This window comes from Phoenix dactylifera, chromosome 9, assembly GCF_009389715.1.
Source record: "Phoenix dactylifera cultivar Barhee BC4 chromosome 9, palm_55x_up_171113_PBpolish2nd_filt_p, whole genome shotgun sequence".
Classification (NCBI taxonomy): domain Eukaryota; kingdom Viridiplantae; phylum Streptophyta; class Magnoliopsida; order Arecales; family Arecaceae; genus Phoenix; species Phoenix dactylifera.
Genome location: NC_052400.1, coordinates 19974534 through 19990014, shown reverse-complemented (window position 1 = coordinate 19990014; position 15481 = coordinate 19974534). Strand labels below are relative to the sequence as shown.

The 15481-nt window shown below is 38.1% G+C and overlaps 1 protein-coding gene across 2 annotated transcripts; it reads right to left on the bottom strand.

The window, feature by feature from the left end:
• Window positions 1-10006: 10006 nt before the first annotated feature.
• On the bottom strand, window positions 10007-14311 carry LOC103710278 (auxin-responsive protein IAA16-like). Of its 2 annotated transcripts, none has more exons than XM_039130372.1 (6): window positions 13145-14311; window positions 12849-13044; window positions 11837-12099; window positions 11302-11449; window positions 10656-10719; window positions 10007-10441 (listed from the first exon to the last, which is right to left on the bottom strand). In XM_039130372.1, the coding sequence occupies exons 1-6, from the start codon at window positions 13458-13460 to the stop codon at window positions 10391-10393; spliced, it is 1038 nt and encodes a 345-aa protein (XP_038986300.1). In that variant the 5' UTR covers window positions 13461-14311; the 3' UTR covers window positions 10007-10390. The 2 variants fall into 2 exon arrangements, with proteins under 2 accessions (XP_038986300.1, XP_038986301.1); XM_039130373.1 differs by having other exon boundaries at window positions 10074-10441; window positions 11837-12096; window positions 13145-14310.
• Window positions 14312-15481: the final 1170 nt, after the last annotated feature.

The window sequence follows — 15481 nt, the reverse complement described above, 5'->3', positions numbered from 1 at the left end:
TCCCTGTTTATTTTTACGCACCATGTTCCTTTAGGTAGAAACCAGGCCCATTCTTGACAAAAAAAGAATAAATTATATCCTACACCACCTGCACCATGCTAGTCACCTTGTATCATTCCTATGAACCCATTTATTATATGCTTGTCTCGATGATTGGCCTATAAGAACAAGATGGGGCGATTGGTGTGGTGTTCTGCACGGCCACATTGGTTCAAGTAGTGTAGGGTATAATTTTTCCAATAAAATGTATAAAAGCTAGAGGCAGAGGGCGCAATAGTAGCATCCCAAAATTGAACCAAGAGTATGGATTCAAGTGTGGCTACACGCTCAACTTTGAGCCGAGAACCACACTTTGAATATTTAGCAGAGAGGGTTAACCCTGCTCATACAGCAATCTTGGTAGAACCGGTCGTGAAATCATGTGATACAAGGGTAGCAACATGCTAGTTTTGGGATTGAGTAGATTGGCGCTAGACTTGGACTTAAAATTGAGAAGATCCTAGGAAATCGAGCATCATATTCTTCTAAACTTTACAGAGATTTGGTCTGATCTATATTATCATTTGAGGATTTGTTTGGTTCGCCGGATGAGAAGGAAGGAAGGCATGGCTAACAAAAAAATGGAGAAACATAACAAGTTTGGTTAAAGTTTTCAAAAAAAAAAAAAGAGATGAAAAATAGTTTTTTCATTGGAATAAAATTTTCATGTTTCATGGACCAAAAGAACTATATGGAACATAAAAAAGTCCAATATTTACCGATTGAAAATTGGGGTTATTTTTTTTTAAAAAATGTCTTTAAACTTTTAGACAGAATGGGATAAAATTTTTTTTTTATTAAGAGCATAACTGGTATTTTTTATAACTTTTTCTAGATAATAAATGCACAACCAAATATAGGCCGTTCTGAAATATAACACTTTCCAATAATCAACCAAGCATACAAAGATAATCTTCACATGCATCATATATCATAATATAATTTTTTTAAAAAAATATTTTGGCGAGGCAAAATTTTTTACGCGAACCAAATGAATTTTGAGTATCTAGTGGCATTGAATGTGGCATATTTTTTTTTTTTCTTTAAGAAAAATATAGCGATAATTTGCTGCCACTGAGAACAACGGAGCAATCCATTTGAGCAGAGGGATGGATGTGATTGTAGCACGTACCGGCAGGCTTATTTGAAACTGCAGTGACTGTGTGTACGTGTTCAGTATGTGGCCTCCACATGCCATGCACGCATACTGATTCCTTCAATGGAAGATTCAACTCATTGTAGCTAACTACACTAGCGCACGTGCAAAGCGCCCCATTTTTCTTAGTCAAATTTCCCTCCTGCTGTACGGCCTTCCTATCAGAAACAGAAAGATATTGCTGGAAACTATTAGCTAGCGAGTACGCGAACATGTGTCGCACGGCAGAAACGTGCCAGGTACTGAATACTGATGCTATAGATTCGGCTTTTAAGTTCGATTCTAGCCTTGCATTAAAAAATTTGCCAAGATTAAGCCCAATTAAGCCAAGAAAGCACAAAACCCTTAAAAGGTGGTTGTTTGCAAGTGCTCGTCCGAAGAGCTGGTTAAGCATGCTGAGTGTTGGAATGATTTTTTAGAACCAGCATATTTTTAAAGAGGTAAATAAAAAAATATTTTTTTTTTTTATATTTTTTACTTTCTCGTGACTGGGCTGGATGTATTCAAGTTAGAGCTATATAAATACCACATTTACCAACAAAAAAAAAAGAGGTAAATAAGGTCGTGGATTAGATAGCCTCGTATGTAGCTAGTCACTTCAGAGACATCTTATAGGTTGAGGAAAAAAGCTGTCTAGAGTGCTCTAAAACTTATTATTTTTTGATTTTATTGAATATATTCATACTAAAAATGTATGAGTCATTTATTTTAGCGAAAAAATAAAAAAAGTTCAGCCACTCGACTATGGGTGTAGGTGGAGAAAGAGAAGAAGAGATAGGAAGAAAGATGGGAAGAAAATGGTTTTTTTTGAATTTTTATCTCGGCAGTGTCTTGATAAGGTGCTTCTTTTATGTTAAATTTCTCATTAAGATCGATCTTTCTTGTATTTTCTATGATTTGCCTCCCTCGGCAAACTTTTGTAAAGACCTTGTCCTGTCACTCACTTTCCGGTAGCTGTTTCAATTTTTCGATGAATTACATCAAATTTTAAAATACTCTTCTATTTTTATTTTTTTATCATTTTTATTATTTTATTTAGTTATTTCCATCCAGCACGCAAGCTTCTTCAAGTCTACTCACCCTTCGGGGGAAAAAATGCGACTATTATGTGCTTTTGTCTCTAGTATTTCCACTGGTGGCATAGGATTACTCCAAAGAGATTAGCAAGTTTTCCCCTCTTCTTTAGCTAGCTTGCATATCAAATCAATCCGTCACTAGAAAATCAACCGGGCAATCTATGAAGGATGGCTAAATCTATTGGACCCTAAGGCCAAGGCCCCTAGCTTGTGAGGATTTAAATTAGGTCGGGCTTGGAGTTTTTGTTGAGTGGAATGCAATGAACGATGGATTTTAAAATCCACAATCAATAAATAACTTTGAATGCCAAATGCAAATCTTAAAGTTGATACATTCCATTCTGCGGTGATGCAAATATATTATTATTTTTATCGAGATACGCTATTTTGGTACCGAATTTCTTATCAATATCATTTTATTACTGTGTCGATATATCTGATGTAGAAGCCAGTTTGACATATATTAGTATGCTCCCCATACCATATATCAGTACCGAATTGATATGGTACAATATGTTCTTCTTTTTTTTTTTTTGCTAGACCGGATGATTCATACAACACGTGTACGGATGCACCCAATAAAATCAAAAAACAAAATATCACTGAGCTCCCAAGGCGGCTCCCCATCCCTCGTCCACAGGGTGCTATTGGCATGATTAGCCACGTACATAGCTACCTAATTCGCAGCCCGTTGGCTTCTCTAAACACATGCTTTGCCTGGACAACCCCTCCATCCCTCATCATCATTCAGATATCGCGAATCAAGGGATGGTCAGCAGCAGCGACCCTCGGACCTCCCTGGATCCAGTTAATGATCGTAGCCGAGTCATCCTCTAAGATGACTGAACTAGTGAGAGCACACGCCGAGCGTATCGAAGACCCGCCCAGACAGCTCTCAGCTCCGTATCGAAAATCGTGCAGTCAAATAACTGACAGTCTTCTGCTGCTACAATCTTGGAACCATACAATATGTTCTTTAACGTCCTATTCGATACATATAGTATATTATAATTTTTATTATATAATATACTTTAAGCTGTATGATAGTTTAGAGTAGGTCAACTAGATTTAATGTGATTTCACGGGGCTTAAAAAAAATGGGGGATTCAAAATCCTCAAACTATTGGCATGTTTATAAAATGAAATGATAACCCGAGTGTAAACAAAACCCTTGGTGCGTCTTTGAAACCTCGCCTTCGCCCCCCGAGAGAGCGGGAACAACAACCAAAGAAAATAAATAATAAACAGACCCCAAAAACCCTTCCCCTGCTTCTCCCCCTCTTCCCCTTCCCCTTCTCCGCTCTCCTCTCTCTCCAGATGGCTACCAAGGGTTTCCTCCTCGCCTCCCCTGACCTCCGCTCCCTGCGGCGGCGGCGCCGCCCCTCGGCGGCCCCGGTCTCGTCCTCCTCAGCCGTAGACCTCTGACCCGACGTCCGGATCTCCTCATCCCGTTTGCATACGGTGTACATATACGGCAGACAGGGTGAAGCCAGGCAGCAGCAGTTTCTCTCTCGGCAGCTAACAAATATAGCCTTTTGGGATCCCCTCTCACACATGGATTTCGTCTCTCTCACAAAGACGTGATGCTTCTAATTACTTTCACCGAATGTGATCAAGTCTTGTGGAGGAATCTTTCTTTGCTCGTTTTGTATGAATCTTGATGTTTTTTCCTCTGTTTGATCCCGAAATGTACATTCTTCATTTTCTACCTAAATATTTGTGGGTGCTTCTCTTTATATCTATGGACCATGTTTCATTTTGCTTGACAGAATCAGTCGGATGTTTGTCAAAGTCCCATTTTTTCGATCTGTGTGGGATTATATTTTCTTAACTCTTTGAGATTCTGGTTTTGCGTTTCTTTTTTTCTTTTTATATGCTACAAGTTTTGGAATTGAATGACAAATTAGATGCGGTATATATTAGCAATATATGACTGTTTAAATTGGAGGTTCCAAGGGAATTACTCTGTTTCTAATCTAAAAGGACCTGAACATAACTGAAACTAATTTGGACAGGATGATTTGAATCAGACCAGCGTCCAAAACATAAACCTGTTTGGACCGAACATTTCCCTTGCTTCAAATTTGTGTTCCAGTTTTATGTCTTAGCTAGCTAATAAGAATGTTCTTAATTTATAGTTCAGATAAAGCTGTTGATCTAGCTATTTTTATTATGGAGTTTTCTCTTTATCGAAAACAAAATCTCAAATTAGTATGGGCATGGAACCTACTAATGGTCCGTATCCTGAGCAGCTGAGCTGCCAGATCACTGAAAAACAAAATGCTATCTGTTTTGCTCTGCGCTGTTCACTTAAATTTTGATTGATCCTACCATTGATTTACGCATTTTTTGTTTAATATGCTAGAGAAAATAGGAGACGCCCTCCCACGCTGTTTTGGCCTCCGCCCCAATCACCATCTGCTCAAAGATCCGACACCTTCCGACAGTCGGATTTTCTGATCTCTGATGACAAACCCTACACGTCCGCGGCCTAACCTCGCTAATATCGTCGTCGAAGTTCACTTTCAATATTTTGTACTTCAACATTCGAAGCCTTCCTTTTATAAATCCATATTGGCCTAGCTGGTTAAAAATAATATACATGCAGAATTGCTTGAAATTACTTGATTAGGGCTAACCCATTGCTCCTATTGGCTAATAGCAACCATACTGTTCTTCATAACTCATAAGCCATTAACAAGTTCTGAAGTAAGGGTTCTATCAATCAGGGAAAGGAAAGGGGGGGTGGGGAAAGAAACTGAAAAAAAATAATTCCATTCAAGTGTTGCAACACTGAGATCACATAAAACATCAGTAAAATAGGAGAACATCAAATCTTTAACCAAAAATAAGAAATCTATTAGAGAGGAAAGACGTAGAATGATTCCAGTCAAGCATTCCAACATTGAAATCATCGATCACACAAGTAAAACAACACAAGACCGAATGAGATTAGAAACCTGTCAAGCACAGCAAAGAAATAAAGGAAGAAAGGAAAGAAAACACAACACAACAATTCTACCGAAGCATTCCAACACTGAAATTATTGTACACAATAGCAAAAAAGTACAAGGGCAAATCCTCCACGAGAAATAAGAAATTCATCAAGCAGGGAAGAGAAAAAAAGGGAGAGAGAAACCAGAGTACAAAAAAGATCAAATCACAGAACCTTGACGAAGTTATTTCACCGGAAGTCTAAAACAAAATCCAAAACAGAACTATTTATGCTTGTGAAGCGCAAATTTTGTGCAGGTTAAAAAAAAAAAAAAAAAAAAAAACGCATTAAGTCAAGAATCCAATTGCCAAATATTGTCTAGACTCACCAAATATAATCTTTGAATTACACACACCGAGATAAAATCAAAAATGGAAGTAAACCCACTCCCGATCAGTGGGAATTCGGTAATCATCCCCCCATTGACGGGCTAATGCTTCATGTTGGATGTGAAAACCCACGAACGTTTTTTTTTTACTTGTTGGGTAATCTGAAACGGACCAAACAACGGCCAGAGGGACAGGAAAAACAATATGGGCCTTCCACCCCTTATTGGGCCAAGCTACCGGTGCAAAAAAATCCACGAGCGTCACGACTCTAAATGTTGGGAGACATTTCACCAATACATAATAAGATTATGTGCATAATACGATCCTCTTCTTCTTCTAATATGTTCATCATCTAATGTAGTTCTGTTTATTATCATTGAATTTAGATAGTTGCATGGTTATTGTTGTTTCTTTTCTTTTCTTTTTTCTTTCTTTTTGAGACTAGTTACATGGTTATTGTTATTCAAGGCTAACTTGACATCTGTGATTCAAACAAATATGCAGTACCACTATTTTTCTCCTTTCCTAACATGTAACAACTGCGTATTGGTCGAATCAAATGAGACTCAAAATTGCTTGTATTCATGATTGTTCATAAGTTTTAGAGATTTTCACTTGAGATATCCAGAATTACTACAATTTTTCCTTAAAATTAAATGTTTAACCATCTCAATTTGAGAAGAGACGACAGGAGGTGTAAAGCAAAGGAGAAAATATGCCTGCAGGTGGGATTTGGTTCCTTCATAACATATAATTGCCCATTCCTTATGGTGACCAATGATCCACGTTACTCTTTAAGCTGGTTCCAACTTGTTGCTCTTGTTGTTGTTGAGGTTTCCAAGTCTTGGGTCTGCAACATTTTTACCCGCAAAGCTATATGGTAGACTGGTTTTGCAATCCCCAATTTTTACTTATTTCTTGATGATAACAAACTAACAAAAAACAACTATGAACTTGAATGATCTCGCATTTGCTGACCAGCAGAGATCCAAGATGCCTGGCCATAAATTAGGCCTTAACTTGTACAAGGAATTTATGACATTAAACAAGCATTGCCTAAGTCAAGGATCCATATGAGCATGTGTTTAGTTCAACATCAGTTATTCACCAAAAATATTTTGGATAGTTATATAGGATCAAGAAATCTAAATAATACTTTTCAACTAGCTTTTTTTTATGGAAGATTTTATATTGTGACAAATGGTATCAGAGCAGATCTGCCCTATATCCTATGTGAACTAGGAGATACTATAGTATAGATTCATTTGTGTTGACTAAGATGGTATAGCTCCAATCAGTCACTGGTAGGCATTTGTGCCCCTATAGCCCCCCTGCCATAGATGAATACAGTGATTTTTGGCTAGTCAAGGCGCACAGTCTACTTTCTTGCAACAATTATACTGATCGGTAGCATCACAAGGCCACCAATTGCTGCCGCTTCCGCTGTAGCTTTTCTTATATTCTCCTCCATAACGCTCTTGTTCTCCCATGTCACAATTAGCACCGTTTTCATCGTGCTGAATAATTGAAGTGCAGTATTAAGTCTATCAATGACTGATATGTCGATCTTGTCCGCATGCATATTTTGTATATAGGGACTTGTCGATTCATTTTATGATAATAGTTTCTCCTATTTCACCATGATATTTACTAAGAGTCGATGTTATTAACATTTAATTCCGAAATGTTAAAAGAACTGAAAATGAAGTAATATCCATGAAAAAAATTCTCTAATTCCAGTTAAACTGAAGCGCTTTGAATTTTTTTTTATATATAATTATGATGTTAATCTTGACATCATCAGAATGTCCAGCATGGTTGTCGATAGTTTTCATGGAAAGGGGAGCTCAAGTCTTAAATATTTACTCTAGAGGGAATAAAAAATAACTTGCCATAAATCTCAATTCTAATTGCAACTCACAGGCATGGTGAAAAAAATTATTTCTACAATCTTTAGGATCGAAGGTAGATGATAGATATTTATATGCCTAATCAAGCTATGTTTTTTTAACACACTGTACAATATTTATCATGTGCATTTGAGAGGTTTTAGGTGGGTGCAAATACGCACTTTATTAATTCACTGCTCTCGCTCTTCTAAATAAGAGAACAGCCATTCGTACATCCAAATAATCACTTCTGGGTCCACCACTTGCTCGAGTTGGATTAGAAGTATCTTATGAGCCAACCTCTATGAATGCATACATAATAAACAACAATTTTTTTTTCCTCCGTAAAGACGGCATGTTGGACCATCAGCGCACCAAAATAGGTGCCATTTGGGCAAAGAGAAATGATACCCTATGTTGCCAGCAACCCTCATTGGCCGAGCTCTGCCCTGCTCAAACATTGATATGTTCTTTACTCCTACTACAGAAATCCGTATGGGCATGTATTTAGTTCCATATTAGTTATTCGCCAGAAAAATCTTCGGTACTTATACATGACTAAAAAACCTAAAAACTTACCTTTCGACTAGCCATTTTGGATAAAAACCTGAATTGTTATAAAAGGTATCAGAGTAGATCGGGCCTATGGCCCATGTGGATTAAGGGATACTGCAGCATGGACGCATTTTGGCCAACTATGGGCCGATCGTGGTACTTGCGATTAGATTTGAATAAATTTAAATTCTTAGCCTGATGAGGACTTCTCGTGGCTTAAACGAGAAGAGTATGTGAGGATCTGTACAGGCGAGAGGATTTTGAATATTTATACTGAATTAAGGAACTTATTTTGGGTGAGGTCCGGAGTTATCCCACCTACCTAGTCCTAAGCACAATACAGGATCTATCCAGGGAGGAGAGACCGGCGGTGGAGGTGGTGATGGGAGGAAGTAGGCCAAACGATAGAGACAAGGTGTTTGTCCGACAAAGGATAAAACCTGCCGCACCCAGCCAGATTCTTTGCGTATTGGAGCCCGACTCTTTCTCTTTGCTTGTCCGGAATTTAGGCGTGACCCTGATGACAGGGACCCTTCATTTGTTTCTCACAAGTTAGAGTTACATTCGCATCCTATAACTTTATACAGACTTGACTTAAATATGCCATCATTTGCCTCCATAGCTTCCAGGGTGCTCTCTGCTTGCTGCTTTAGCCACATAGCTGCGTGCATTTTTTATTGCTGAGACGTATTTTTGTGAGTAGTGATCCACAGTGTAACCACTAAGAGGAACAGGAGAAATATAAAACCTGGCTACCCAAGGGTGTATTCAAAATATTGCACTTGTTTTAGTTCCTTGATGTGTAGCTTTGAATGCCCTGCAGGTGAAACACTGGTAAAGGCTTTGCTTGGTGGTCGAGGTTAGAGAAGGTCAATCCTTTATAAATAGTTTCTGTAAACTTTATTTTTCTAATAAAGATGTGATGGCTTTGCCTCCCTCTTCATATATATATATATATATATATATATATATATATATATATATATATATATATATATATATATATATATATAGTTAGAGAAGGTCATGCATATCAATAAATATCAAAACTATGTCGGAATAATAACCAGAATTGCTGCTTCTTGCTCTGACATCAGATTCAAATACTGGGACAAAACTAGCCATAATGGTCTCTTTTGTATTGCAGAACAATGTGGGACAGAGTTGGCCATTTGGATAGACATGGACGCAGCTCAGAGTGAAAAAAGAAAAGATTTCAGTACTTGCTACTTTATTAAAGCGGGCTATGTTTGAAGTGAACCAATGACTGGAGGGAGCTCAACAGTGGAGGCGGAGCTGTTGCGACCTTTCACTTTACAAACAAAGTTTTTGTGTGGATGAGGACTGAGGACCAGTCTATTGTGCAAATCCATGGACACCATCATTCAACCAATAGGCTTTTCTTCATCATCTACCTTCTCGCCAGATTGGTCATGAGTCATGACCATAGTTTGCTGGATAAGAGATACCTGTCACCATTACTCATTGCTTGCGAGGGACGCTAATACCTGCCCATTTTTGGTAAGCTTGCTTGCTTATTGTGTAACTGAACGTCATCTCAGTATATTGGATTTAAATGGGTTTGCCATTCTTTGTATGTTTTCCACTTCTTCAGCAAATATTTTAACATGAAGCAGGCGACACCGACCTCATCGCCAACATTCAGCAAATTGCTCCCAATGGCACCAAAGATGAAGTTACATGGGTGCATTTTCAAAGCACAGAGATCTATGATCAAATCTAAAACTAAATATGGTTTTCGTGTTGCTTCCTATTTAAGTTATTTTGCATTGAAGTCCTTGACAATGGAAGGCAACTTAGAATAAAGTAGACAAAGACATGCACAAGCTGACTCTATTATTAAAATTGTGGTCAAATAAGAATAGCCGGTCATATTTGAAAAAAGACTTTGTAGGTAGATGAACTAAGATGATAAATTTCATAAAAATCACAGTTAGGCCCACTCCTTGTTATGCTAAGGGCTAGCCGAAATATTTCAATAGATTTCTCACACTTACGAATTAGATCTGCACGAACTGAGAACAGGAAACCGCAATAAAATCGGCTTCATGAATACATAGCTAATTATCATAGCTCCAAACATTACTGTCTTCCTTATACATTTACATATGAGATACTATCAAATTCCTACCAGCATCTTTCTCGTTGTTTCCCGTAAACCCAGATCTGAAAGGAAACGCCGAAGATAGCTCGAAAAGCTTGAGCTTCGCTCTTAAGGAGAGAAGTCAAGGAAGAAAAAAAAAAGATCCACTTAGAAGCATCTTCCAAAGCTTGCCAAAAAGAAGTAGATGTTCAATGTACAATCTATAACAGATCCTCATCTTCCCATCTCAACACTCGGCTGCTGTTCTTTTCCTGGTGACTGCTCCCAGCTGGAGAAGCTGGAAAAAAAATGCTCTAAGTCTTTCTTTTTTTTTGATGAAAAGAAAAAATGCTGAAGTCACTACAATGAAATGGGAGATCAAGTCTGACTGCGAAACTTTCTAGAGAGAAACTCCAATCATCAAATACAAAACTTGACAAAAGGAAAAGATCAAGCAGAGTTTATGATCCCCACATAGTGAGAAAAAAAAAAAAACTAGAGAATGGACTTACAGAAGATGCAGAAAGCTCGGAACTCTTCAACACACGCAATCTCTTCGCCATGGAAACAAACATGCTGCAAGAACCAAACGGAAGAAGAACATAAATAGAGAGAACTTTTGTAGGCATTTCGATATTCGTGTATAAACAGTTGACAGAACTTCACACTGCATGGTTGCATACTTGGTTCAATTTTAACATCTAGAAGAGAAAAGGTGACTATAAAGGAACAGGCAACGTTCACCACTACAAACATTTTTTTTCCCTCTTTCGAGTGAAGGCCTCGAGGATAATCACAGGGTGAAGAATTTCAAATGAGTTTCCCAAGGTCTGATCTAACCATAGAGTTTTACACTATTTACAGGTTAGAGTATAATACTGGAATTTCAGTTTCCAGCGACACTTCAACGAAGACAAAATGATTCGAGCCATGTAAAGGGGAAGATTTCAATCAGTAATGTCAGGAAAACGATATAACAAATCTACTGCTTTGATTAGCATATGTTACAAGGCTATAAAACCAAAGTTAATGAAATAGATTTTAAATTGTAAATCAAATGTGCAGGCCCAGTGAATGCCTGGTTCGCAAGTATTTGTGCACCAATTTAGATCCCCTAGCATAAAATAAAAATCAATACCAAGCTGATGAAAAACTTACTCCCAAGGGACATCCCCCACCAGCATCTTGTCGCCTTCATCGTCTTCATAAACCAAAGTATATTCGCCATTTCCATCTAGTAAACCTGTAATTGCTGGCTTTTCTTCAGGATTCTTCTGATTTCCAGCAGCAAGAGGATCCCTTTGAGCTAAGCAAATGGAATCAAAGATTAAATAAACCTCAGGTTAGGAATGCACTAACAAAGCCCAGGGAGCACAAAATTAGCATGCGGTCACTACATAGGCAGAGACGCACTATCTACAGATTGTTCTGCACATTGCAATAGTTGTTGCATCTGGAAGGCCTCAAGGTTATCACCAAACTTCAGTATAAATCATAAGCAGAGCCATCACTCTGCTTCTTATCTTTTTGCTATACAATCTCATAATAGAATGTTTGGTGGAGCTCTGATGTCTTAAAATTATGAGACATCCATGTAGGTTTTAGACCCCAAGATAAATTTGATGAAGTGATAACTTTATTGGATTCCATTTCATTTTTGTGCTTTGTCCACATTGGATATTAGGGAATATACCTGCAAGAAGGCCTTGAAAGAGCTCATTGACGGCCAGAGGAAGCTTCTCATAGCTATCATAGGCCTTCAAATCTACTTTTCTTCCAATGGGTATTCCATCCATGTTGATCTTCACAAACAAGCCTTTCCCACCATTCTCAGGCTTAATTGCTGTTTCCAGGCCTCCATTCTCTGATTCAAGGGATGGTTTGGAAGTGCTTGCAAGATTCCTTCTGAAGGAACGAATGGGAGGCCACCCAACAACCGGAGTTGTGGCAGTCCTGCTTTCACAAACAATAACAGAGGAAGATAAGGATCGAACTTAGCTAGATGAATAAAACAAAGATGAGCGAATTCATATTCTCAATAAAAGAAGAGCAAATCTAAAGAAATATCAATTGTACAAGATCTTGCAATAGCCGTTGCAATTCGAAAGAAATAGTAAAGCCAAACATCAAAATGATTTCTAGCTAGAATATAAAAGGCAGTATACGAATCTACTTGTTGTTCTGCAACTAAACAATTATGTGAGATCCAGAAAAAAAAAAAAGGAGGAAATTCCAGGAAAAAGGGAAAACCAAAAGTACGCAGGTATGTTAATAACTTCGAAGCTACGTAGATATTATTAAAAATCTAAATCGTGAATACAAGTCAGAGATCTGAAAGCAAGTATCTAAAGGTGCTCAACTATAGTCATTATATATGATCGGAAAACAAACTCACCAAAAAGAAAAACAAAAAAAAAAGTATAAATAAAAAGAGCCGTTGAGTTTAATATGAAAAATAAATGCTGCAACAGTAACATAGTTTCCAGCCACAATCTCCCTCTCCACAAGCTCGACTTAAAAACAGACATGGGAAAGCTTTAAACCTGATAACGCTAAAATGGTCACACACCTAAGAAATAAAGGAACATGACCAAGCTCCAAGGAATAGTCCTCCAAATAAATAAACAGCGACTAACAGGGTGGCCTTTTAAAAAACTAAGAAAGAAAGAATGAAAAGCTCAAGGGCAGAAGACTACGATTACTACCTTGTCTGGGAGCTGTTGTTGGCTCCAGCTGCATTACGAGAAGGAGCAGCAGCAGAACCATGCGCTACTGAAGATCCACATGCCTTTCTCTCAAGGCTCTGCTGCTCTGCTCTCCCATTTGTCTTCGGTGATAAGTCCTTCCCTTTAGCCTGAAGTTGGAGAAAGCCAGGATGCTGTTGTTGCTGCTGTTGAAAAACTAAGGAAGAACAGGAATAAGAAGAAATCAATGGTTAAAAAGACCGCGGAAAGAAGAAGGACCACCGAAGACTAACTCTTCTTGTCTGCTACTAGCATACCTTCTGTTTTGGACTCAACTGTGTCAAAAAATCCTCTTTTGGCTCCAACAGAAGAAGGATTGATGCCTGAGGTTTTACAAAGCTTGTAGTGACCAAGAGATAGAGCAGACTCAACAGAATGCTCTTCTTGTTTCCCCATAACTGCTGGCCAGTCTTCACTCCCAGGGAGGCCAAGCCTCAGCTCAAGCTTTTTCTCTTCTATGACTCCAAATCCTTTTCCTCCTCCACCCACTTCCTTGACCATCCAATCTCTCTCATTTGGAATGAGATCAAGCAGATGAGGACATTCTTCTCCTTTCCTAAAATCTTCTTCCATGACTCTTCTGGTTAATGGGAGAAAGATTTTTTTTTGTTTGGAGGGAAAATAATGGAAGAAAGAATTAAGAGGAACAGAGAGCGACTTTTTCTGTTTTAGTGCACAGGGGAAAGGAACCAGAAAAGATTACAACTGTATTGAAGAAACACCAACTAGCTATATAAATACAAACAATAAAAGTTTATAACAAAAGAAAACCAGGAGGAACTAGCATAGGCTGGTGGAAGGAAGACAGAGGACAGCGTTTAAACTATCATCCAAGAAGAAAATACCAAAAGAAGATCAGAAAACGCTGACAGAATAAGAGGACACGAATGGAACTCCCTTCCAAGCCCTCCACAGCCGGGAGGAGCCCTGAGAAAAACTTCTCAGACGACGACCATGCTCAAAAGGGACAAAAAACCTCGGAACAAAAACAGAGGAAAAGCGGTCTCCCTTTTTACTCTCTCCCCGCCAAAGTCCGCGTTCAATCTCCCAAAACCCTCAACGCCAGGCCAGGAAATCGAACACCCACATGGCAAACCACCATTATTAACCTCAGGAACTCTCAAAATACGATCTTTCGAAAGGCTTCCGCTTTTAATTCGATTTGTTTTACTTAATGCACTGTTTTCGGTGCTGTGTTTCCTCTTCTCTCTCTTTTCCTCGCCGCAGGGGTTGAGATCACAGAGGGAATAAGAGCGGAGGAACCGCCGGAGATTCCATGGCTGAAACGGGCGGAGCAAGGAATTAGAGCGTCGGTCACGCAAGTATCGGACAGTGGGAAGAGCTCAGGAGAGGCGTGCTCGGGCGACACCAGCACGCTTACCCACATACAAACGATAGAGGTGGCGGCGTCTTCCTCCCCCCTGTTTTTATGACAGAAAAAAAAAAGTGCTTAGAAAAGGGAATAGTCATGACACATTAATTGATCTTAAAGGCAAGTTAGCTTATCATAATCATGTGAGTCTTGCACATCAAATTTGGTCCCGGTTAGCTCCAACAGCCATCGAGCTTGTTGTGGATGAACCACTTTTTTTTCCGACATGGAATCACAGATGGTGCAGTGTGAATAACTTATTTATAAGATATATCATGAATAAGTTAATCCATTATCATTTAATCAAGGTTGCAAATGAATCATTTCTTTCATAAATATTTTTTATTTTCGTCTAAAAATTAATTAACCATCGGTCAATTATAATAAATAGCCAATAGTATTGCATCGATTGAGATTTAATTAATAATTTATATTTTAAAACTTGAAGAGATCACGATAAACTAATTATTCGAGTCTTAAGCAAACTGGCATCTACCTTGCTTTGCTTTATAGCCAGAATAGATAGATTCAATCCCATTCCTTAGCCGTAAAGATATTTGGCCATAAAAAGAGGATTATTCAAACACAAAATAAAAATTAATAAAAAGGCTTTAAGAAACATTGATAAATTCATGCCCTTCTTTTTTCTCCTATCCTGACGTTTGCTTTGACTTCTTCCTACTACTTACTTGGTACCGTGCAGATTGTTTCTTCATGCCTTTGTTTGGTTCCCCCTTCAATTCATCGAATGGAAAGAAATTCGAGTTATAAGTTACAAGTGGACCGCCTTACCACTTGGCCATGCCACCAAATCTGATTAAAAAATGGATAATATTTTTATCCATCCATATTTTATTACTAATTGATTTTTGATCTTGAATCCCATTGTACTTATATGAAATGGTTGGGTAGCTCTTATTTATAGAGTCAAAAGAAAAGTTGAAAAATATTTGGATAGTTTGGTGTTGAAATTAACAAAAAACTATCGAGATAATAGAGAGTTATCCATGCAGCTAACTACTGACAACTACCAAAAATAGAGTTACCAAGATAAGAAAAAAAATTATCTAAAAGATGGTATTTAATGCTGAAAATAATTATGAATAAGAAGGTCAAGGTGCATATCATATACAATTGAATGAGCTAGATCTGGTTTGTCCCATCCAGAACTTGGCCAGAGCAGAATCATAGCTATTAAATTTGAATTGGTTCATAGTCTCGT

What these genes read in the sequence shown, in the direction of transcription:
- LOC103710278 (XM_039130372.1), bottom strand. Translation starts at nt 13,460, where the DNA reads ATGGAAGAAGATTTTAGGAAAGGAGAAGAATGTCCTCATCTGCTTGAT. An exon ending in AGTTGAGTCCAAAACAGAAG is followed by an intron (nt 13,045 to 13,144) that starts GTATGCTAGTAG and finishes GTTCTTCCTTAG; the next exon opens with TTTTTCAACAGCAGCAACAA. An exon ending in GTGGGGGATGTCCCTTGGGA is followed by an intron (nt 10,720 to 11,301) that starts GTAAGTTTTTCA and finishes TGGTTCTTGCAG; the next exon opens with CATGTTTGTTTCCATGGCGA.